General features: G+C 45.2%; 2 protein-coding genes across 3 annotated transcripts in view; one reads left to right on the top strand and one right to left on the bottom strand.

Moving 5' to 3' along the window:
- Positions 1-23,775, top strand: part of Dock2 (dedicator of cytokinesis 2) — a 558,039-nt gene that overhangs the window by 367,146 nt on the left and 167,118 nt on the right. The window lies entirely within an intron of this gene.
- Insyn2b (inhibitory synaptic factor family member 2B) overlaps positions 1-23,775 on the bottom strand; it is a 45,573-nt gene that overhangs the window by 4,048 nt on the left and 17,750 nt on the right. The window contains exons 2-3 of one of the 2 annotated variants that reach the window (XM_029483628.1): positions 14,891-17,140; positions 13,842-13,916 (exon numbers count right to left, since the gene is read on the bottom strand). In XM_029483628.1, coding sequence (XP_029339488.1) covers positions 13,842-13,916; positions 14,891-16,236 — 1,421 coding nt within the window. In that variant the 5' untranslated portion in view covers positions 16,237-17,140. Of the gene's footprint in view, positions 1-13,841; positions 13,917-14,890; positions 17,212-23,775 lie in introns of those variants that run through there. The other variant, XM_029483629.1, reaches the window with a different exon arrangement.

The following is a 23,775-nucleotide window of genomic DNA, read 5'->3' as shown; positions in this document are numbered from 1 at the left end:
AGGGATGGGGATGAAACACAGTGTAAGGAAGACAAAAGCCACCACATCGTCCTGGATGAGGCATGACTGGCAGAGTCCTTTATGCCCAGCAAGAGCCGAAAATCAGCCATCATTAAAAGACCACCTGCCCTTGCCTGTGATACCCATGTCACTTCCCAGAGCTTAAGATCAGAGTTAGCGCTGCTGTGGAAGTAAATCACAGTTGTCACATGTGAGAAAGGAAACTCCAAATGCCGCATTGTCCTGGGCGTTCTGAAATGGAAGAGACAGAAGGGCAGAGTGGCCTGTCGCGTAGCCGGCAGGAGGAAGGATCAATAACCTTCAGCCAGAGTCTTCTCTCCTTTTTGGACATCTTTTCCCTTTCTGTTCCTCTCTGGTTCTCTCTACAGGGACATAATCCTGGCAGGGTGACCTACATAATGGATGAAACACAGATTGTGTTTTTCAAAGCAAAGCTCTAGAGTGCATCATCAACTGCAAGTCACTCCCCTATTCTCAAGCATTAGAGTGGTACCCCGCTGAAGAAGTATGTTCCCTACTCCCAGGATCACAGGCAAGTGTAGCAAACAGGTGCATGTTCAATACACAACACAGATTCGGCGCCACATGTTCGCCCAGACATTCAACCAAGATTGATTAAGTATTGACCATGTGCCAGATCCTGCTCTAGATGCTGAGAAAGGAATGGCAGCTAGATTAAAAGTCTGGCCAGCTAGCCCTGCCATTGCTTGACCAGTGGCTTTGTGTCCTTAGTAAATGATATCCCACATCATCAGCAATTTGAGACCTTGTCGCCAAAGCCAGTGGTTTGCTAGCTCATTGGGCACAGGTATCCAAACCCACACCTTGAGTCCCATTCTTCCACTGTTGCCAAGTATTGCACCCTAGTTTGTCTCGAGGGATGGAGGAGCCATCTGTGAGCATCCCTTGGACCTCCTTCTTCCCAGAGGAAACTGGGGAGTTGGATCCAGAGGCTGGGAACGGTCACCTCAGGCAACCTCTGCATTGCACCAAGGAAGGAATTTAAAGTAGTAAGTTGCAAACTCTCATTCTCAGCCCCTGTCACTGGAGGCATGCATGCTTGGTTGGTAGGGAACAGCCATTTCATATTCACAGTTCTTTTAGATCCTTAATAGCCTTGCCTTACCTACTGTGACAGAAAATTATCTTCATGATAGAGTACAAGATAGGGCCAAAGCAAATGAGTAATCCCTGCTCATGCTAAGAGTGCCTGCTGTCTGGCATAGAATATCCCATCCACCCACCCTCCCATTCTCCCACCCATACACCTACCCTCCCACCTACTCACCCACCTGCTCACCTACTTACCCACCCACTCACCTACTCACCCATCCATCCATTCATCCACCCATGTACCCAGCCAGCCAGCCAGCCTCCCACTCTAGTGCTAAATTCCAGTGACATGGCTAAACAGACTGAGACATAATCCCTGTGGAGCTCGCTTCCCAGAATTTAAGGCAAATGATCCAAGTATGCTTCTCACCTCTCACATAGCCCCTTTTCCAGGTCTCTGTCCATGCTATCTAATCACACATACATCACTGGCTGCTTCTTTCTCCTTCTGTGTGGAGTTTCTGACTGCCCAATCCAAAGCAAACTAGCAGTAATGAACTGCCTGCATTTCCCAAGATTCACAAATATCCCCAAACCTATTAGAAGTTATGTTTCTGAGTGAGTCTATCGTGTGCCCAGACCTGGCAGGCCCAGGAAGCAAAAAGCCAGAAAGCAGAATGCAAACCCTGTCTCCTCTGCTGGGCTTGAGTTGCTGCCCATCCCGGAGGCTGGAGCCAAAGGCTTTTGAGTTGAGTGCTCCTGGTTGACCTTGGGTAACTCTCTTTGTCCCCCAGGATTCAGCTCTATGTAGGAGTCATAATAATAGCCTAGCTGGGTGGCCATGCTAATACTAGGCCAGCCGTTAAAGGTGTGATTATACTCTGCAGGACCCAGTCTCTGCCCACTCTGCTCTTCTTCACTGAGAGCTTTGCCTGCTTCTCTTAGGGACAAATGCCTCTCACCTCCTCATCGGCACCTCCAGTGCTCCAGACATTGTACACCTTGCCCACAGCCTTGCTCTTCACTCCTTCCCTCGTGTACATCCAGGGAAGAATGCATCGTTATGTTTCTATGGAAACACAGCAGGGTTCTATTATAATCACTAGGATTTAGGGAGCTGCCCCTCCCCCATGTGTCTGCCCCCACTGGTCTTGACAGTTTAAGGGGATTGAAAGTGACTTTCTTTTCAAGGCCAAGCAAATAGCAGAGTATTGAGAAGTGTGTGTGCTTTGGAAAGAAATTGATTAATGTTTTTTAGGCCAAAGCAATTTATTAACATAAAGGAAAATTGTCACTTTTCTTCTTATTCACCCTTTGACAAACTACTGTTTAGTTTAGAGAGGAGAGGGGAGGACATTTTGCTTTGGTGGCAGCTGGCTTATAGATGGGGAGGGGCCATGTCCTGCCTCCCTCACATGCCTTTCATCTCAAGGCTGAGTGGACAAGAAGGGATGACAGCCCCTAGATTGTGTTCATCAACTTCCTGGAAAGAGGAATAAATGTGCAACATATTTGTTGTAAATTCTGGGCACACATCCCTTCTTTGAGGCTTGGGTCCTGGGTCTGAGTAAAACACTAATACCCTTGACTGCACCCTCCTTCTGTCCTTCCTCTTGTCTGTCTGTCCCTTATTGCCATACCATCACCCACCATTTCTGTTCCCTATAATCCATGTAGACTCCTAAAAAGAGAGCTAAGCACTGACAATCTAGTTTGGGCAGAATCCAGTGAGGAATAACTATTAGGCAAGAAGTTGTTACAATGTTGCATCCAGAATGAGAAGCACTATGATAACTGGGATCTGTCAGAATATGTGAAGGCCATCCTCTGGGGGTGTATAAGGTCAGGAATGCCCAGTTCCTGGGGAGCCTTAGTGCCCTTGACATCCAACAATGCATCCCAGAATGCTGCCTCAGTGAAATAGTAAAATAAAATATTGTGGGACAGATAACTAATCTAGCTTCCATCACCATGGTGGATGTAAAGCAGAAAAACATTCTAAGCCGGGCGGTGGTGGCGCATGCCTTTAATCCCAGCACTCGGGAGGCAGAGGCAGGCAGATTTCTGAGTTTGAGGCCAGCTTAGTCTACAAAGTGAGTTCCAGGACAGCCAGGGCTACACAGAGAAACCCTGTCTCGAAAAACAAAACAAAACAAAACAACAAAACAAAACAAAACAAAACAAAGAAAGAAAGAAAAAGAAAGAGAAAAAAGAAAAGAAAAGAAAAAACATTCTAGAAAGCAGAGCAGAGGGAGCCCTTGTGCCATGGCTTACCACGGTTGAAGTTACAGTAAGGAAAAGAGATGGCTTCATAGTTAGTTACACACATGGTTTTTATAAAGGACCTGAGTTCAGTTCCCACACAGGGCAACTCACAACCTCCTATATAACTCCAACTCCAGAGGATTCAGCGCCCTCTTCTGGCAGCCAGGGGCATCAGCACTCATGTGCACATACTCCCTATACAGAAACACACACATAATTAAAATAAATATTTGAAAAACTACAAGCTCATGACCAGACAACATCTCCAGGCTCTTGTGATCTTGGCTAGGTAAGCAGAAATTGGGTAAGCCAAAATGAAATACAGTGTTCAAAAGAGTGAGCTTCATTCTCAGATTAAATATTCACAAATCAGACACAGAGATTTATAGAACCAAATACAGAAAGGAGAAAGAGCTGGGCAGAGGCTCCTGACTTTATAGAACATCTTGAGCTTTGTAAAACTTCTGGTAATCCATTCTCATTTTGTTCTCAGCATGTCCTGGGAAGATGGGAAGGTTGTTAAGCCCCCTTAACTGATAAGCAAGTTAACAAAGGGAAAAATCGCCCTGAGCACTATGATCAGACCTAAACCTAGACTTTGCATCTAAGCCTGTGTAATTCAGGTTTTCATCTATTCAAAATCTACTGAACAGTAGTTGACTTAAATAAGAGATAAGCATTTCTCATTGTTCTGAACGTCTGGGAAATCCAAGAACAAAACTTCATCAGATTTGGTGTCTAGTGAGAGTCTGCATTCTGGTTCATAGGTGGCTGCCTTCTCCCTATAACTCTAAATGTTGGAAGGGGCCAGCAAGCTCTAGAGTCGTGTCTACAAGGACACTCATTTCATTCCTGAAGGCTGTATTCTTCTAATCCAATCATCTCCCACTTTCAAATTGCCATGAAATGTGATGACAAGATTTAACCTGTGGATTTGAGAAGGCACACATATCTAGCCTATAACACCTGCCTTCCTGGCCATTGCACTTGATCTCTAACAAGGGAATATCTCCACATAAAGGTTATGTTCTGGGGAGAAGCAATGAGTGCCTAAACCCTGTTAGGTTAGAATATGTAATAATTTAAATGTACAATAATGGTGACTATTACTTAAGGTAACATTCCCTATCATAATTCTCATAGATAAACAATATTATCTTCACTTATCAATTGAAGAGACTAAAGCAGTGGGGATAAATGTTCTTCCAAGGATTTGGATTGGACCATGACTCTAACCCTAAAGGTCATACACCAGTACACACTCTGCACTGAAGGAACATGCTTCCATGGACCCAGGGAAGAGCTAGATGGAAGACGGTGTGTAGATGTGGGGTAGGGTGGAAACAAAGACCTGTCTTCTGTGTGACTCACACCCCCACCAATCCTCTGTTGAATCAGACTCCAGCTGAGGGTGGTCCCTACACCTGAGCTGACTTTCTATCTGGCCATACTCTTTCTAGACTTCGGAGAAGCCTTGACCATGAGCAATAGATGCAAAAAGGATGTTAACCATTAGGAGACAACTTAGATAAGTTTATACCTAGCTACCCTTAGGTCTTGGGTCTTGGCTACTGATGGCCTCTCCAGTGGCCCTTGGCCCTTCCTTCTTAAAAAGCGGTTCTCACTGCTTTGTAGAGAAGAGTCCCTGTCTTTGCCTACACCAAGAACAAGCTGGACTCCACAGTGTCTCCCTGAAGACAGGACACCTTCAGATTCATCTCCGCTCCTTTCTTACCTCTCCTGGGAGCACACTATAGTCCCTCTCCACCAAATCAGAGTGTACCACATATGATTAGCCTCTGGCAGCTTTCCTTTCCAGAGAATCTGCCATGGGAATTGCTGAGCCTAGGGAGGGCAGTTGGCCCTAGGGAGGGCAAATCACATCACTTTGGGGAACAATCATAGTTCAGAAAAATAATCTTAGTGTGTATGTTCCCAACGCCAGCACTGCTTCAAGTGGTAAGTGTTTTCCAAACTTTCTCTCTGTGACTGCTTTGCTTATTATTTATAGGTTATAAGTTTGGATGTCACAACTTAGAGCCATTTCTAACTGTCAAACGCAACCCCTTTGGCACATCTGTCTGCTGATGGCCCCCAGAGGGTCACAGATGGTTCTCAGGGCACACAGAAAAACATAGTCAAGCTGGAGAACAACCCTCCCCAGCAAGACGATTCCTAAGCTCTCTGAAAGGGTTGACTGTTTCTTAGAAACGTATTAACTGATGAAGAAAGGTCAGAAGGGACTAGGAGACAGGAAAGTCTTCTGCAAGTAGGCACGGAAGCTTGAGCCCTGGCACACTAGGATCAACTCAACCTCTCCAAGGCTTAGTTTTCTCATCTGCACAATGGGAGTAATAATCCTGCCACCTGGAGTCTGAAATAAGCTATGCACATAGTGTTGATTTAGCAAAATGCCTGGCACAGTAGCTTGTTTAATGGGTGGTAATGATTTTTCTATGAACTGACAAGGAAAGGCGCTGGGGGTGTCACTTGTGGCCTGTGTGCTGCAGCGCCTTCTTGTTAGTCTTGTGTGAAACTCAATGGGCTTGACTTTATATTTATGGCATGTTTTACCCTCTTTAGCCATTAATGCATTATAGCAGGCTTCACTTTTTATTGCAGATAAATTGCTGTTGCAATAAATCTTTCTCCTTTCCCCTTACACTGTGAGAGAGAAGAAGAAAGGGGTGGAGCTACAGAGAGAGGCAGGAAGTAAGGACAAATAAATGACTTGGATATCAACCTGTTGGCCCTTGAGAAACTATCTCCTGTACCCCAAACCTTACGACTGTCTCTCAAAGAGAGTGTTCAAGCCATGCATCTGGCTAGTAGCCAGTGAAGCTAGCTGTTGTTCGTGGTCACTCTCGAATTGAGAGTGTGGCTCAGACTGTACTGGAATTTAATGAGGCCTAGAGATACACCTGTGATTTCCAGGAAGGACAGATCTGTTGTAAGCATTAGAAATCTCTATCCTTGCTGATTTCATAGCTGTCTAGAGGAGGGGAAAGTTGTAGTTCTGTTTACCTGCCTCCATGCTGGGAAAGCCTGAACAACCGACAAAAGGAAAAAAATACTAAATAATTTAATGGGAGAGTTGGTTGCTAAGCCCGCAGGGCTGAGGCATACTGCAGGTTCTAGAGAAATGCCTTTTTCTCTGATGATGCAATCTCTTAAGCAGAAGTCAAGATGGGGGCCCAGTAGCCAAAAAGCTTAAATCATTGAAAGAAACTCAAGAAAGGGTCCCCAACACCACCAACTGCTCTCCGAGGCTCTCTTTGCTTTGTAAAATGAGCCTTCTTTTTTTTCCTGCAGGGTGCATAGCTGTGAGGCTGTGACCTGTGCCCCAGGGTGTCTCTTTGTCAAGTATTGTCACTATCAAAACCAAGAGGAGAAGCCCCCCCCCCCCCCCCCCCCCCCCCCCCCCCCCACCCCCCGGGAAGAGCTGATAGGTACAAAGGAAAGCTCCTGCAGGGATCTCCTTTTGAATATCTGCCCAGTTCCAATTGTGGTTCAGATGGACTTTGCCAGTGAGGATGATGTCAGTAATTAAAATTAACAGAATTAAAGCATCTAGTGGTCTTCGGAATTTGGAGGGCTGAGGGGGGTAACGGAAGCTTCCCGTGTGGCACTTAGCATCATATGATCATCAGCTCAGTGCATAGGGTGATCACCCTCCTCCCCTGAAGGGGAACCATAGTTATGAAGGTCAGTGATTGGCACACCCACCCGATCAGGAACCTGCTGTGAATTCTCTAAGACTGCATCAGCCTTTGTGCTCTTTGCTGAGAAGCAGGCTTGGGCTTTCTTTGCTCTTACCTTTAATTACAGGAAAAATGTCAGCCTGGTTTGCCAATGGTTCCTCATCTCAGAAGTGAGACTTCAGGTGATTCCCCTAAGCAATGTGTAATTCAAGGCAACCCCCCCCCCCAGGCATAGGAAGACACTCTCATTCCAAGAACAATACTCTCTCCTTCCCTCCCCTCTACCTCCATTCTCAGGGTGCCTTACCGAATGTGAGGAGGTCTATTGAACATCTAATCCTCAAATCAAAGCCAAGCAGAAGGGGAACTTAGCCTTCTGAAGATGTATTACAAAGAAGTGCTAGCTTTTCGGGCTGTTTTATGAGGGAAACAATTCCATTCCTGGATAAGATAGTCCTAAATCTAGGAAATCAGTCATTTATTCTTTTCAAGGTTCTCTAATTTCACCTCATTTAGAGGTCCTTAAACCTTTCCAAAGACACTGTTATGAATCCCTCAGAGGCAGTAAGGAATGAGCCAGCCTATGCCGCAGAGAGAGATGAGCTTCCGAAGCAGATGGGCCGTGGCCATATTCTGAGAACCCCACCTTTAGTGCATCTTCAGTGCAGAGTCTCACAGTGTTGTTGCCTGAGTAGAACTCGGCCATGACATAACTTTTGACCAAGCTATCAAAGGGGTCTGGTCTCTGAAAACAGCGTGCTCTGGACCTGGCTTGCTGGAAGCCAGAGAACAACAGATCTTCATGCGAGTCCTGTTTCAATGTCTGGTACCCAGATAACGTTAGGTAAGCATCTTTCTTCTCTGCAGCCTCGATTGCTTAAGTTGAATATTGTACAAATGCCAGGTTCTGCCACAGCCCCAGTTTTCCCATCTGTAGACTGAGGGCACTTTAATGTAGCCTATGTATTATGAGGATTCAGTGCAATGGGGGCAGACATTTTGCCTTGCAAGTGTTAGATATTCAGGGGTTGGCGGCTTACTTACTGGTAGCTCTTCTTTATTTTTTCCCCTTAACTTTCTTCTCAGTAGATTGGTCCTCAGCTATTGAATTTATAAAAGTTACCAAATAAAGTCCTAGAGACTGACCTTCAATGAGACTTGCAGACTTTCTATATTATTACAAGTCTAATGGGAAAGGCGTGGCTCCTATTGCCACTGATCAAATGCCAAGGAATTTCATGGCTTGAAGAAACATTCATGATTTACACTCTTCTTGCTCTGGAGGAGCAGAGCCCTCCATCACTCTAGCTGGAGGTGTGGACTTGACATTTCAAATGGAAGCTCTGTGAGGAGACACATTGCCTACCTGCTCCTACCTACACAAAATCTATAGTTTGAGGAGGCTGCACACATTCCTCTTTATCCTCAGGAAGACCTCTGTGTGACATTCAGGCCAAATCTCAAGATTTGAACTTAGTCACAGTTAAAATGTTCCTTTTCCCAGATAAGGTTGCACCCTGCCAGGGTCCAGGAATTACTATGTGGATACTGAGGCATCTATCCATCATCCTGGTGAGCCCACAGCTCTAATGCTTCAGCCATCATTAAGATTACCCAGATGTCAGAGCCAGGGTACTTTGGCCTAGGGGAGTTCTGTGGCTCTCTCCAATCAAGTCTGTCCTCCCCTCCAGAGCTGGCACAAAAGTCCGGAATGGTAATGCCAGACAGCCATGAAGAACAGGATCTCAATGTCCTGTGAAAGTGCAGCAGCTGTCTGAGTCATCTGAGGAAGGTTTGATTAGGTTCCATCTCATTGAAAGTGTACATTGTTCCAAGTATTTGAAACTGACAATCCATGGGCTACATCTAGTCTTTATTTGATTCAGCTCAAAGGACCTGCTATATAGAAGTCCTTCATTCCTAATAGGAACATTTGATTATTACAAGCTCCCGAGCCCCCATCCAAAGTGGGGTTGCACACAAGTGGCATCCATGACTTTATTCTGGAGTGATGCATACAGCTGCCTCAAGCCCTCCTCAATAAAGTCACACTTTTCTTTTGTAAGCATCAATTAAGTGCCAATTGTGTATTTCACACTGGCCTGTGATACATTAGTATTCGTGTTATAACAGAGGGATGAACATGCTTTTGGGGCCTTTTTTGTGTCTTCTTGGGAAGAGCTGGATTTCCTGGTAAGATAAAAAGAATGTTGACAAAGGATCATGGTGCAAGAGTTTATTCTGGAAATGTGTGGTGACCCATGCAGAGGGGCCCACACAGCTCTGTGGCTGAAGAGGAACTAAGGACACTATAGGTGAAAGGCTTTAGCCTCATGTTCAAGGGGCCTTGAAAAGTCAGCTAAAGGAAAGCAGAGCCAGGACAAGATTGTTTAACATGGGCAGATTCTATTTTCAGGTATAATTTGGCAGAGTGCATAGAGGGATGCTCAGGATAGGACAAAAACACCTGCTGGAAAGAGGGCCAACCAAAGTGACGGTGTTAGGGGCTACTGTGGATCTGTAGTATGTGAGACCTCCAGGGAGATCTTTAGGTCATTGGGAGGTTATTCTTGCAGACAATTATGAACTGGAGTCCTAATCCCTCCTTGCATCCTTGTTTGTGATGTAAGTCGGTCGCTTCACCTTGGATTTCTACTGAGATGTGCTGGCATTCTTGAGGCTGGAAGCAACGGGGCTGCCAAGTTTGTAATGAAACCTTTAGAACCATGACATAAGTAATCCTTTTTTCCTTTCTATAAGTTAGTTGTGTCAGTTCAGAAACAGGGAATGGATGGGTGTTAAGCATTACTTGAAAATCAAGTGTATGTCTCTGTCTGTCTGTCTGTCTGTCTGTCTCTCTCTCTTTCTCTCTCTCTCTCTCTCTCTCTCTCTCTCTCTGTGTGTGTGTGTGTGTGTGTGTGTGTGTGTGTGAAACATACATATACCTACATTAAAAAAAGAAGTAAGGAAAAGTGTGACACAGGATTAAATCCATGAGTGCCACTAAAGGGACTGAAAGAGACTAAGTCTGAGGTATTGGACAAACAGCTCCTAAACAATTTTTCCCCTCTTCTCCATTGCACTTTTCAGACAGTCCATAGCCAGCTTCCTCACTGACCCATCAGCCTGCACATTATTCCAATTTCCTAAGGAATGTGCTTGGATGGAGATGGACCACCCCTCCACCTCTGGGGAAAAGCCCCATTATTTTCTCAAACTCTTAGAGACGTTTTACAGCTTAAATCCACTAGATTCCCTGCTCTGCCCCTGGGTGCTATATCCATAAAAAAAAATGCATGAGCCATGGAACCAAAGTCCTCCAAAGAGGCTCAGCTGACTATTTTTAGATGAGTGTGAACATGATGTAGCTGGAGGAACAGGGGGCGGGGTGAAGGGAGGAGGAAGCATGTGTCTCCCAGAAGAAAAGGGGGGCTGCACTGTTTTCTAAACTTCAGTAAGAGATTTACCTCCTCTCTGGTGCACCCCCCCCCAAACACACCACTCCCCCCACCCCACACACTGGTCTTGAACTTGCAGCAATCCCCCTGCCTTTAACTACCAAGTGCTGGGAAAACAGGCATGTCCTGCCACACCTTGATATTCTTGTGTTTTTTTATGAGATTCTCCCACGCCCATCTCACAATTTTTTTACTTAACCTTTTCTGTTCAAAATCAGCCTACTTTTTAAATTTAAACAAGTGTACAAACCAAGCACAATAATTTTAGAAAGGGGGGCTGGTATCACTCATCATGAATATTTAAGAGGATTAGTTTTATACGTTAAAAGCTTTAGCAGAAACGCTTAAAATGACTACAATCTGGGTAGATACTGTTGCTTGCCCATGGCTATGAACCTGAGATCGGTTCCCTCTTTACAAAGAAATATGATAAGCAAGTGCTGGGAAGGGTTGAAAGATACTGTGGCAAGGAGCACAGATTTTCCCTTGGAGGTAATCAGAAGGATTGAAATGCAATTGAAAGGAGAACACGTTTCTCACTAAGTAATTCTGTGTTATTTATTCTTGGGAACCACCAGCAGCATTCATGCAACTCTTTGGGTAAATTGACCTGGGATTAATGCTAAGGAAAGTGAATGGAAACTGAACAGGCTAGAAGCTGCTTAAGCTGGGGTATAGCCAATTCTCACCCCTCCCGTGGGAGTTTAGTTAGGAAAAAACCAGAGAACAGTGCTGAGGACATACATAGCTCCCGTGCTTGCGGGGACTATGAAGCCCTGTGTCTAATCCCCAGTACTGCAAAACCACAACCCCTGCCCCTGCAAAAACAAAACAAGCAAACAAATAAAAAGCCACAAACCCCAACAGAACAAAACAAAAACTCACATACACACACACACACACACAAGACAACAACTACGCTACCACCACCACCACCCCCAAACTTAAAGTCACTCTCCTTGGAGTATTGAGTTTCTGGAAGCTCTGAAGAGCCATGCCTAGGTTATTATTGGGGCATCAGTGTAGATGCTGTGCTCCTTGGTGGTTTATCTAAGAGATTCCTGGCACGAAGAGGAAGCCAAGGAGGCTTGGAGGGTCAGAGAGAACGGGCTGCTTAGAACCAGTGACCTCAGTGTTTTGACAGGAGCTGGAAGCACAGCCGTAGCCCAGGGCTGGTGAGGTGAGGCCTGCGGTCACCACCACTTAGCAAACCTTATGTGCTGCTAACTTAGCAGCGTCTCCAGGGAAGAAAAGCTCGTGAGCAATCCATCATGTACCATGTGCTTTATGTACAGCGACGGGCGCTGGACCCATCCGTCATCAGGGAGAGAGACCACAGCCTGCGGACGGGTATTTCACATCACTTGCTCATTAGCTTCTAAGATCTGACTTTCCAGGACACAAGTTTGAAGTCATTTGAATTTTTTTTCTTAAATGACAGCTCTCATCTCACTGTTGTCATGACAGGATGCTGTTTCTGATCTTTCTGCTTTCATCAAATTAATTGCCCGTTCTTTTGCTGTGGTTTAGAAGCAAGGATACAGGTTGTGTCTGATATGACGATCTGGCTTTGAGTGACAACCAGAGCTGTGTGTTGTGAGGGGAAGATACAAATAATGCACGCTGGCGTGGCATGGGAGGAGAGCAGGAGGTCTGCCATACCAGCTGGGATGTAACTGCCTTTAGAATGCTTGCTTGGGATGTTTGAAGTAAGGGTTAGAAAAGCGCAAACATTCTCCGACTCTGGAAGGACGCAGTTTAACCAAATATTGTCACTGTTAATTCAGCTTAGAATAACATAATGTCAGAACTATAAGGCACCGTTGGGACCATCTAATTAAAGCAACTCATTTCTCCAATAAGGAAACTCAGAAGCCAGAAATGACTTGCTCAGGGGAAGGTCATGAAATTCACATTAGATTGGAAAATAACTACGTGCCCTTTTTACAAACATAAGCCATTTAAAAAAATGGAAATAATAGATAATGCATAACCTGGGTATTTGAAAGAAGATTATCTAAAATGTAGATGTTGGTTCAAGTCAACTCTTCCTGCTTTTGATAAATAGTTGTTTTTTTTTTAATCCTGCTTTTTGTCTAGACACGTAATAATTTTTTGATCCTTTGTGATGTAGAAATTTGCTTAAGACAGGAGATTAAAAATAAAGAGCAGTGACTGATGGGACTTCCTGTTTCGCTTGCCAGTGCTGCAGGCCTTTCTTGAGAGTCCTCTCTTTGGGGAGGTAGGGAGGGACTTTTCTTTGAGATATAAAGGTGTGCTTTTAGCTTTTGGGGTACTTTGTAAGTAGTCTAGAGCCTCCCATTATTTGTAGGTGTGTTGTCTTCCATGTAGGGAGCCCACGGGTCATTGAGAAATGCTCAGGGCCCTGCCTACTACCTGGTGTTCAGGTACACAATGCTCATTAGGATGAGATCTCCCGCTACTAGACTGAGAAGGAGCAGCTCAGAACACAGGCGGCACTGTGGAGCACTGGTTTCCACAGGCCCTTGCTCTCTTTTCAAAGAGGAATGTCATGCAGAAAAATAGAAAGAAACCATACTCTTTTGTCAGACAAAATTCAAGGTCATCAACCAAAATGAGTGCTCTGGTGTATTTCCACTGTGCTGCCAAGTGGGTTTCCACTGAAGGGACACCGATCTCTCTAGCAATGGCAACAGTGAGCTGAAGTGTGTGTGCAGAAGCCTGCAGTCTCCACGGGCATCCACAGACATGTGGAAAACACTTGTTTTCTTGGCCAGTCTGAATAGAGGTCATTGTCCCTATTCCACATATAAGGAAACTGAAGCATATCAGATTTGAAAATTCAAACACAGGTCTAATAATTGACTTTACTGCAACCTTGTCTTGTACTGGGAAGAAATGTATTTATCAGTGCACACCAAGCTCTCATAGTTACTGACACATAAGAGATGTAATTTAGGAGATTCAGTGAAGAGGCTGAGAGATATGGTAACTAGGATTGGAAAGGTCTGGATATGAGTCCCGATTCTGGCCCCTTCTGCTCTCAAGATATTCTTCATGAATTGAGCAAACCTCGAAACTTCCTGAACCTCCCACCAAGTAACAGAGGTAAGATACAGATGTTGATGCAGAGGTGATGGGTACCTGCTCCATATCAGGGTTGCCTATTGCATCAGAGGATTTGCTCCTAGACCTTGTGGATAAGAACCAAAAAAAAACATTGCACAGACACTTTCTGTTTATAGGCTCAGGTGCTAGGCTCTGCCTTTCCCCGCTCTCTATCCTTGAGACAGTCGGCTAGTGTGCTCTATGGGCCGGAGGCGTCCTGCTCTGCAGAGCAGCTCACTGTTTGGACCGGTACCTGTATATGATGCATGCTGTGTTCTGGCAGGTGCTGCAGTTGTTGAGATCTTGGCCAGTCCGATAGAAGTTCCGCCTATAAGAGAACACATTCAGGATAAATGCACAGGCAAAAGCCACATGAGACACACAGTCTACCATCTCACCATCGTCCCCACAACTCATGAAGATACAAGGAAAATGGTGGCTGAGAGGCTGACAAGGGAACCTCCCACTCCTAGGGTACTTGGTATATGTTTAATGGGCTTCAAATGTCACGTGTTTTCCTGCTTGTGGCCCTGAAAGGACCTCTGTAAGTCGGTAGCAGATTAATGTGGAGAATCCTGATCTCTATGCTTGCTGGTTCTGTCATCCCACTCCCCTCAGGTGGTCTCCAATGGTCCTCAGTAGCCACCACCGCCAGCTGTCACTTTCTTTCCAACCTCGCTTGACGAGCTTCAACCATTGCTTTTCTGTTGTCGTTTAGAGACTTTCTAGACTCAAGGACAGTCTACCCATCAACAAATACTGCCTGTTGCTCTACATACCAGCACTGAGCCCACCATTTGGGTCTGTATGCTGTGGTTTCTCTCAGAACTGTAGCCCCATTTTCATGTAACTGATTGCTCCGTGGAGAGGAAACCTTGCTTAGTGGGCCCCGAAAGTCTTTCACGGCAACACACAACGCACACACAAAATTAAAGGGAAATGTGTGAGCTAACTCAGAGGGCAGGAAGTCCCTGCCTGCTATCATCCCCCATCAGTTATCAACTAGACCCTCATCTTTAGATATGCCATTTTTTTTTAATCCTGGAGTTCCTTAATCCCTTTCCCCAACTGCTAAAACCCCAAAACAATAGTGGGTTAGCCATGGGAGTCTGTCTGAAGCTGCCAAAACTGGGGATTAGCAAATTCTATACAAAGCAAGTGGGGTGGGGTGGCATTAGTTAGCATCTAGGTAAACAACGGAGCATGAACTTTTTTTGGGGGAGACCTTGCTTTCTCATTCTTTCCCTTCCCAGAAAACAACTTGGCTCAGTGGTTTTTCAACAGTAAAGAAATTCACCTTACCCTTCAGTGAGAGCGTGAGCTTTCTCCAGATCCTGAATCACATTCAATAGGACTTTAATTTTCTCTTGGTTTGAGTGCAGCGATTCCTCTACTGATTGCAGCCGGCCTTGGAGGTCACAGAGCTCTCCCTGCGCCAGGTGACTGTGATTACCCCCACCTATCTCCCTGCTGCTCTGAGCTCTGTTCTCCTGCCTTGGAATCGAGGCAGGGAGGCGCTCACTTCCAACACCAGTCTGAAGCTCCGGGGTGTCTGACTGGCTGGGGAGCTTTGTCACATGTTCCCAGCACACAGGGACAGACTTGGATGCACTGCTACATCTGAGTGACTCCAGGTCCTGGTGATTGTCACCTGATGCTGGGCAATCAGAAGATCTTCCTAGGTGGACTGGCTGGCTATGGGAGCCTGGCTCAGGTGAACTGTGAGTCCGTGGTGGTGAGGGAACACACATCTTCTTTGACTGAGATGATGGAAGGCCAAGGTCTTTGTCATCAGGGTTGTCTTTGGGCAAAAGCAATTCGGGTGTGAGTTTTTCTGTGCCCGGCATATTACTGGCACTGCTATTGGTATTTGAGCATTGGGGCATTCTTTCCAGCTCTGACGTCATCGCTCTTTGACCATCCCCTGGACACATGGAGATCAAAGCAGGTGTAGAGTTGCTCTCTTCAGCTGAACTTTCTGGACTGAGAGCCGACTCTCTAGCTTCCCAGGTTGGACTGTGACAAATATCATCTGGAACCTGAATGGCAGCTGTGGCTTTCTCTGAGGACATCCAAGTCCCAGATTCTAAGCAGAAGCTGACAGGCCCATTGCTTTGCACCTTGGGCATCCTAGGGAGTAATGGGTGGGGGATTTTGAGCCTGCGAGGGCCATCCTCAAGATGCTGAGCCAGCCTCAGGAAGGCAAGGTCAGAGGACACAATATCCTGTTCAGATAGGTTGCCGTTGACCTGGATGGCACTTGGGGATGCTGTTGGCATTTCCACCAGGGACTTGCTAGTCGTGAGTTTCTTCCTTTTGAAAACGGGGAAATGCTTCCTGAGACTGGGGGAGGTCTGGATAGAGATGCTGCGGAATCCTCCTGCCTTGTGGGACCTGGGGAAAGACAGCGAGTAGGTGGTAGGATGATGGTGCCTGGAGGCCTGGGTCTTCCCCATTACACCTGGGTCTTCCGGGGTTTGGGTGTTGACCTCGGTCACGCCAGTTGGATTCTTAATGTTGCCATCTTCCTTGAATCGCACTTGCTGCGATTTGCTCCGGCGGTGGTGTGGTTGTTTCACAAGCTCCACAGACTCAAGGCTGCTTCGCTTTAGGAGCACAGGCCTCACTTTCATACTTTGCTGGGCCATGGAGCCTCACTGAGAAGAACCGCACGCTTGTCCTGGGCACATCTCCCTTAGGTCTTTAGAGCAGTGTATAATGATGGAGACAAGGAGGATGGCCAAGCACGATGTAGTGGTTCTCTCCTCTTAATACAGGAAGCCCTGCCGGCCATTCCCAGCCTGACTGGTCTGCTTAGGAGCTGTCTGGAGTGCTTCCCCCGCAGTTGAAATATTATGCCACTGCAATAATCATAAGTGCTGAACAGATCATCAGTGAGTTAGGCTAATTATGAAACATCTGACCTACCAAGAGAACCGATGGGTTCATCTGTCAGTGGGTTCCAAGGAGCAGTTCTGATCCTAGAAGTTCCCTGTCTTGAGCAAAAACACAATAAATGTACCATTTGGTGGATAGTGCCACGCTGGGAATGTGTGAACTCCAAGAGGAACCTGCTATGTCTAAACCATATGGCTGCTTTCCCCAGAGCATCAAATTACAGTGCAAGGCTATGGGAACCTTAAACACATCTTGCCATGGCACGTAAATGGGAAGAGTAAGAGATGACCTGGGGCTTTCCTACTTTGATGGCACATGAAGTTCCCAAGGGAACTTCTCCACTCATGTCAATCAGAAATTTCTCCATTGAGGCCATTGTTCTCGTCCATGTTGCTTCTCTGTGTTTCAGTGAGGGAAACTTAATTCCTTAAATAGCCTCATAAAACCCAGAAGAGAATGACTAGGGCAGAATCGAGGCATGGGGGAGACTCAGGGGGCAGGGCTCTGTGTTGCAGGCTTGGCTGAAATCCACATATGAGGAGTGAGCCACACCCACAGCCTTTATTTGGAGGTGTTCAGCTGAGAACCACAGTTACTGCATCAGTGGGGCAAGCTTTGGAGACCAGACAGCCTTTAAGAGCAGTGAGAAAGTGCCTGCAAAGGGAGAAACCACAGTCACCAAGGTCTAGCCTCTTAGTTGAGTTTCCATTGAGTGAGAGTTAGCAATTCAGCCTGTCATTGCTGCCGTCTCTCGGTCCCCATAGTGAGCAAGGTGCCCTTGGGGTGCAGGGCCTCCGAACAAAATTCCTGTCTTCCTAAATCTATTCTTCACCTTTCAGTCACCACCCAGCCAACTGTCTGTGAACACCCACCTCAAATAGTGCTTCTTTAAGGAGCCATGACAAGGACTTCCTCCTTAGCTACATCCCTAATACACACATCAGGACTTACATCTGAGATTTCCATGATAGTATTTGTCAAGTATTCATTGCACCTTTTTAATTTTATTTATTTATTTATTTTTATTTTTTGATAACCCCAGAGGGACAGATAGAGTCCTTCCATAGATGACTGGTTAAGCAAGCCATGTGACATCCAACATGTGAAATACTTCTCAACAATAAAAAAGAAGAAAATATTGGCATTCATCACCCGGACTGAGTAGTAAAAACATCTCAAAAAAATATCTCAAAAGATTGCTTTGCATGATTTCATTTGCACAGACTTCTTGAAAGTAAAACAGAATTTTAATAGACAGTGTATTCATTGCTGCCAGGGAGTTGGAATGAGGGAAAATGGCTATGACTATAAAATGATATCACAAGAGATCTCTACTACCATATCCTTTAGGATACAAGTCCAGCTGTCATTAAATAATCATTTGTGTGCACACTTGCTTAACATGTATTGCTCATTACTCTGTAACTAGAGAGGATGCAGCCAGAGCTTTTGCATTCTGTGCTTGGGTTTCCAGCCCTCCTTGGGCCTCCCTGTAGATGCTTGATGAACAGGTGATGAAAGGATGGATGGCTGTGTGGAGGGCAGGTCCACAGGAAGCAGAGGAGAGCCTGGGCATAGGCAGGACAGGTAGAGGTCTTGGGTGTCCTGCAGGGACCAGAGAACCCGTGGCTTTTCCCAGCTCTGACTGACATTTACTTAAGGACACGCTTCCACTCTAACATCTTCATTTTTATTGCTTTCAAGGAGATAAATGTGCACAAAATTCTCTGAGGAGCCTGTTCCTTGCAAGAATAACAGCCACCATTTATTGAGCACTTATTTTTACCATGCCAAGGGCTTTCTACACATTAATCATAACAACTCCCATTTACGGAGTAGCCACTAATGTGACAGGGTGCAGTGCCAGGCACTTTGTAAGTCTGAACTCATTCGCTCATCAAGAAACCTACACATGGCTTCTGTTCCTCCCATTTTACAGTTGAGGACACTGAGGCTCAGAAAGGTTCAGCAACACTTCTAAAGACAAACAGCTAGTGATAGAGCCAGGCTCGGATCCTAAACTGTGTCCAACTCCAACTTCGGCTCTTTAATACTGCCCCCACTATCTTTCCAGTATAGAATTATCTCATTTAATCCTTACAACAGATGGATGGTGTGTCAACCCAACTGATGAGAAAACCCAAGGCTCACCGAATGTCACGGAGATATTATTTGAATCTGAGTATATGCAGTTTCACGTCAGGAAGCTTTGGCTCTGTCCTCCTAGTATCTGCCTGGGGTATGGACAAATGCTGGCAGTGGTTTGAAAAACTTGCTCCAGGTATGGGAGATGTGAGGGACTGTCTGGACTTAGCCTTTTCAGAACAAAGCGAGCCAGAGAGACGTGGAGTAACATGTGTTTATAGCCTGCCTGGATCTACCAAGAGATCTTAAAAGAAAGCAACAAATTCACCTCCCTTCCTAGCACTTGGGGATCTTAGAGTGAACTGCGTGGTCCCCATCTTAGTAAGCAGACCCAAACTCTTGGCTTCTCTAGCAATAAATAGTTCTTCTGCTCCTAAGTTGGCAACACATTCAATTCATGCTGCGTGGGGGCTCTTGCATAGCAAGTGGGGTACAGCCTACACTTTCCCCCCTGCTCTTCTGCTTTCTCTGAAACCGCTAGACAATGCCATGACCATCTTGAGTTTCCCTGTACCTACTGCCTTGAGAGAGTTCACCTGTCCCCTGATCCTGCGGATCAGCATATGTGTGGCTGGTTCCAAAATGGATTAAAGTCAATTTGAGATGCTACCACAAATCTTTTAAAATTAACCACCTTCCTATTCTAAGTGTACGTTAGACCCTATTTCTTACTCACTGAAGGATTTCCTTTTTTTAAATTGTTATCTGTAAAATGGTCTGACAGACAGCAGTGGCTCACCCTCATGCTAAGTTCATGAGATAACATTGGCAGGTAGCTAAGCTCACAGCCGAGCAGACAGGAAGTGACCGGCAGGAACAGGAAGTGTTCTTCCTGTTGCTGGTATTAGCTGCCTGCTACTATGCCTTTTTAAGGATACCAGGGACTGTTTAACTGTGTATGTTTGCAGGGAGAGGGGTTGTAGCTTGCAGCCAGTCATATCCACAGGACTCTGTATGTCACCCATGGGTAAACCACCCTCTTCATCTTTCCCAGTGCAGTAGAGGTGGGTTTAAGAAAGTGAGAGTTTTGAAGAACCATCACCACCTGGCTCACTGGTCTAAAAGTCAGGAGAGTTTGTGACCATGTCATTGCCATATGTCTACCCAGGGTGGGATGGCCCCATCATCCTGACTGGCTCACCAACCAACAGTTTTAAGTCAGTTCCAGGATTCCTTGACTCTGCGTAGACTTTTTTAGGTCAAGTTGAATCTAGAAATACAGTCCTTTCATGAACACGTCTCTGTGACCTTCCATAAGTGTTGCTGTGGGGACAAGAACTTGTAGCTTGTTTCATAGTCATTGGATTGTGGAAGTTTATAGTAACGAATGCATATTGAAAACTTGTGTGGCTAAGTGCTGTGTATGCAATTGGTACTAAATCCTTGAAATGACCTTCTGTTCGTGAGTCTCATCTTGTAAAGTGAGCAAGCAACTGATGAGACCATCACATGCCTGAACCCACGAATCTCAGACTCTTCACCTTCAACTTCATAGCTTAGACCTCCCGATGCCTACTTCTATAGAACGAATTGTCTGAGAACCCTTTACTTTCCATTAGGACTTCAACTCCAAGAACAGTACTTCACTAGAGCTGGGGCTGAATTTTGTGAGTGCTAATGTCTAGTGACCATTGATTCTATGCCAGACATTGTGACACGTGATTTTCATTTACTCTCTGAGCCCTCCTGATACCCTTAGGAGCAGACAATGTTGCTTCCTCCTTTTATAGATGTGGACACAGAGAGTCAGAAGGATTTGTACTTTGTCCCAAGTTGGTTACCTGAAGAGTGATAGAGCCAGCTCTTCAGCTTAAGGACTGACTCTGGAGCACAGACTCCAAAGTGCTGGGCCTTGCTACCTTCTCTGGGTCTTGAATCATTCCACACAAAACCTGCAGCAGCTTTTAAACTCTACTGTCTCCTTAAAGCCAGTTCTTGTTCCTGCCCTTTTCTCTGGAAAGCTACGTCCCCTTTAGAACTTTTCATTTGACCTTTAAATAGAGTTGACTTCCTATTTGTAAAGATATCATGGGCTTATTATAAAAATTCAAATAACATAGGTGCTTTTAAAAAGAAAGAAAAAAAAGAATCACTGGATACCTCACCTCCCAGAACCACCGTGTACCAGCTCTTGGCTAGGTCTATTGTTTGCATCAATATAAACAGTGCAGTGTGTGGGCACACTTGTTTGTATGGATGCAAGGATGGACAGGAGGCCTTCCCTCCAGAAAACCTTGAGAAAGTGTCACATCGTGCCTCCCAGATTTCTGCTATCCTTCTAGAGTCTTAGGGCTGTGTGTAGTGCCCTGATCTCTTTAAATAATCTCCATTTGATGAAATTTGGATGCTTCTAAGTACTTAGTATTATTAATGCCATAGGGGAACATGTTTTCTGTGTGAACCTTGGCACATTTGTCTAATTATCTCCTTGGAATAAATTCTTAGAAGAATCAGTAGATGGAAGTAACTATATTTAACACAGTTGAAGTTATCAGTTTATAGCTTAGCCTTCTGGAAAGTCTTGTGCATTTAAACCCTTGGTGTTGTGTCGAGGAGGCACTTTCACCCTTATGCTTGGGGAGTTCAGAATAACTGCTTGTTAAAGGAGAGGAATGCTCTGTCTCAATCTTGGATGAAAGTTATTTTAAATGGACATTTTGAATGTTTTTAACAATTTATTTTTAATTATGCATATGTAGGAGGGTGTGCATGTGAGTGCATTGTGTGAGAAACCCAGGAGAGTATGAGATACCATAGAGCTGCAGTTAAAGGCCATTGTGAGCAAGCCCAACCAGGGGCTGGCAGCCAAACTTGAGTCCCCTGCAAGAACAAGTGCTCTTCAAAGCTGAATCATCTTTCCACACCCACCTTTGGTTTTTTTGTTTGTTTTATTTTTTAAGTTTGATTTTTATTTTGAATTATGAAGATTTAAATTTTTCTGTCCTACACTCTGTTTGGTACAGGTAAACACCAAGAACTTGAAACTGAATATCAGAGTCACTAAGCTAATGTGAATATTCTGTGTTCTAGTTAGGGCCTGGGAAGTTTAGGAAACAGTCTTGTCTTTCAATGAGACATGTATTTGTGTTCCAACTCCTGTGTCCCCCAAGCCCCCCTGGGCCCTTTTTCCTGGAGCATTCACCTGGCTGAGAGACACAGTCCTCTGGAGGACTTAAGTCTCATGGGCTCTCTGCTCCACTAATTGATGGGGAGTTCCTTTGGCCTTGGTGGTTAGGGCTCAATTAATAACCTGGCTAACGTCCAGAATGGCTCCCCAGAGACCCAGCAGCTTGCTGCAGGCCTGAGGGCTGGGAGTCATAGCCGATCTATGCAATAGTTTCTAGTTCTCCCCTTGGTTGTTGACTTATTGAACATAAACCAACTGTATATATTCCAACTACAGCTTTCACCCATACCAGAGGCCCTCTGAGAGTCAGTCAGCATCCACCTGCCTGGCAGGCACAGCCACCAAGGCCACCTCTGTGAGCTGCAAACCACAGGCTTCCTCTGCTCTCCAGCTTTGCTCTGGAGTGCATGTGTGTGTTACTATGAAGTGCTAAGTGCATAAACTTTGACTCATGATGAATTGTGATGCAGGAAAGAGATAGCCAAGATGGCCAGTGGGTCAACGCTATCTCATTAGATAGAACGTAATAAAGACACGAGATGTTTATAAGTGGGTCTTGGGCCTTCTGCCTCCGCTGACAGGAGGGAACATCTTAAAGTGGTGTTCTCAGGTACCACACCTGTCCCCTTGCCAGCCCCATGCTTCACACACTTTGGTAAGTCCTTGCTTCTCTGTAGTGCCATTCTCTCCTGACACTCTGTCTCTTCAGCTAGACTAGAGACTCCCTGAGAACAAGATGTCTTAACAGTCTACACTGAGTCATAGCCCCTGGATTGGCACAGAGCAGATCTTCAGCAAATTTTCATATAACCACAATGCATTTAATCACATATCATCTAACTTGCCTTGCCTCCTGTGCTGTAATAATTGAAAAATGTATTTCAGAGACGAGATCTTGCTATGTTGTTCCAGTTCCCTTTGACTTCTCACTTCAGTCGTCAAAGTAGCTGAGACTGCATGTGCATGCTATGGCATCCATTGTACAAAGTTCTATAGTTAGCATGCCATCCATACTTGCATGCTTATTTAATCAAGAGTAAATTTGATTTTAGTTTCCTTTCCCTCTCAGTGAGGTATTATAAGTAGTTCTGGGATGAATGAAGTACACTGGTCTTTTTAGATACTATGCTTACCCAGTATATGACTCAGATTGAACATGGTCAAAGTTGGGGGCCTGTGGGAAGTATGCACTCTAATGGTCATGATGCAGATTGATTGGACTTTCTCACACAGTTCCAGCTGCTTATCCTCGGGTCTCCTTCCTCTCCTATCTGCACCACCCTGAGAATCAGTTCCATTAGTGCTCATTTCATTCTCTCACTTCCTTTTGGCTCCAGTGTGCTCTTCACATAGTACCGTCAGATCACAGCAGCCCCTCCATACAACCCTGCCAAGGTGATGTCCCACTGCACTTCAGATCAATCAAGGCTCTTGTGTGGACTTCAAGTTCCACAATCACTTGGCTCTGCTGTGCTCCTGATCGCCCCTCTTCCCAGGTTCTCTATAATCCCAGTCCTAGGATACTGGGGTCACTCTCTCAATCTGGCTTTCACCTTTGTCCCTGATTCTAACTGATCTCTCACTCATCTTCCAAGGCTGGTCCTATAATGCAAAGCTTTGGCTTCAAGACTGTTAGACCCAGGACACTCCCACCCCTTTCTACCTTCCAAGTCCCTCTATATTAGTGGGCACTCTCTCTTTTTATCTTTTTTTATTAATTCGTTTGATATCTACTACCCCTATTCACTGTAGAAATCTCCTTAAGTATTTGACGATCGGATGGTTTCTCATAGACAAAAGGCTTCAGTGGCTCATGTAAACTTGGAAATGAAATGGACAATTTTAAATTTTAGAACCTGTGAGAATCATATTCACTAATTCACAAATCTCTCTTAGTAGCAAAATTATTTTTTCAAATGCAAGCTTAAGTAGTGTTTCAATATCTGCAGCAAAATGAAGTTACAACTGTTCTAGGGAAAGTAGGGAATCACAGGGACCCCCAGCCACTCTGCACTCT

The sequence above is a fragment of the Mus caroli genome, chromosome 11, assembly GCF_900094665.2.
Source record: "Mus caroli chromosome 11, CAROLI_EIJ_v1.1, whole genome shotgun sequence".
NCBI lineage: Eukaryota > Metazoa > Chordata > Mammalia > Rodentia > Muridae > Mus > Mus caroli.
Note: the sequence above shows the minus strand (reverse complement) of the source record. Positions and strands in the feature narration are given on the sequence as shown.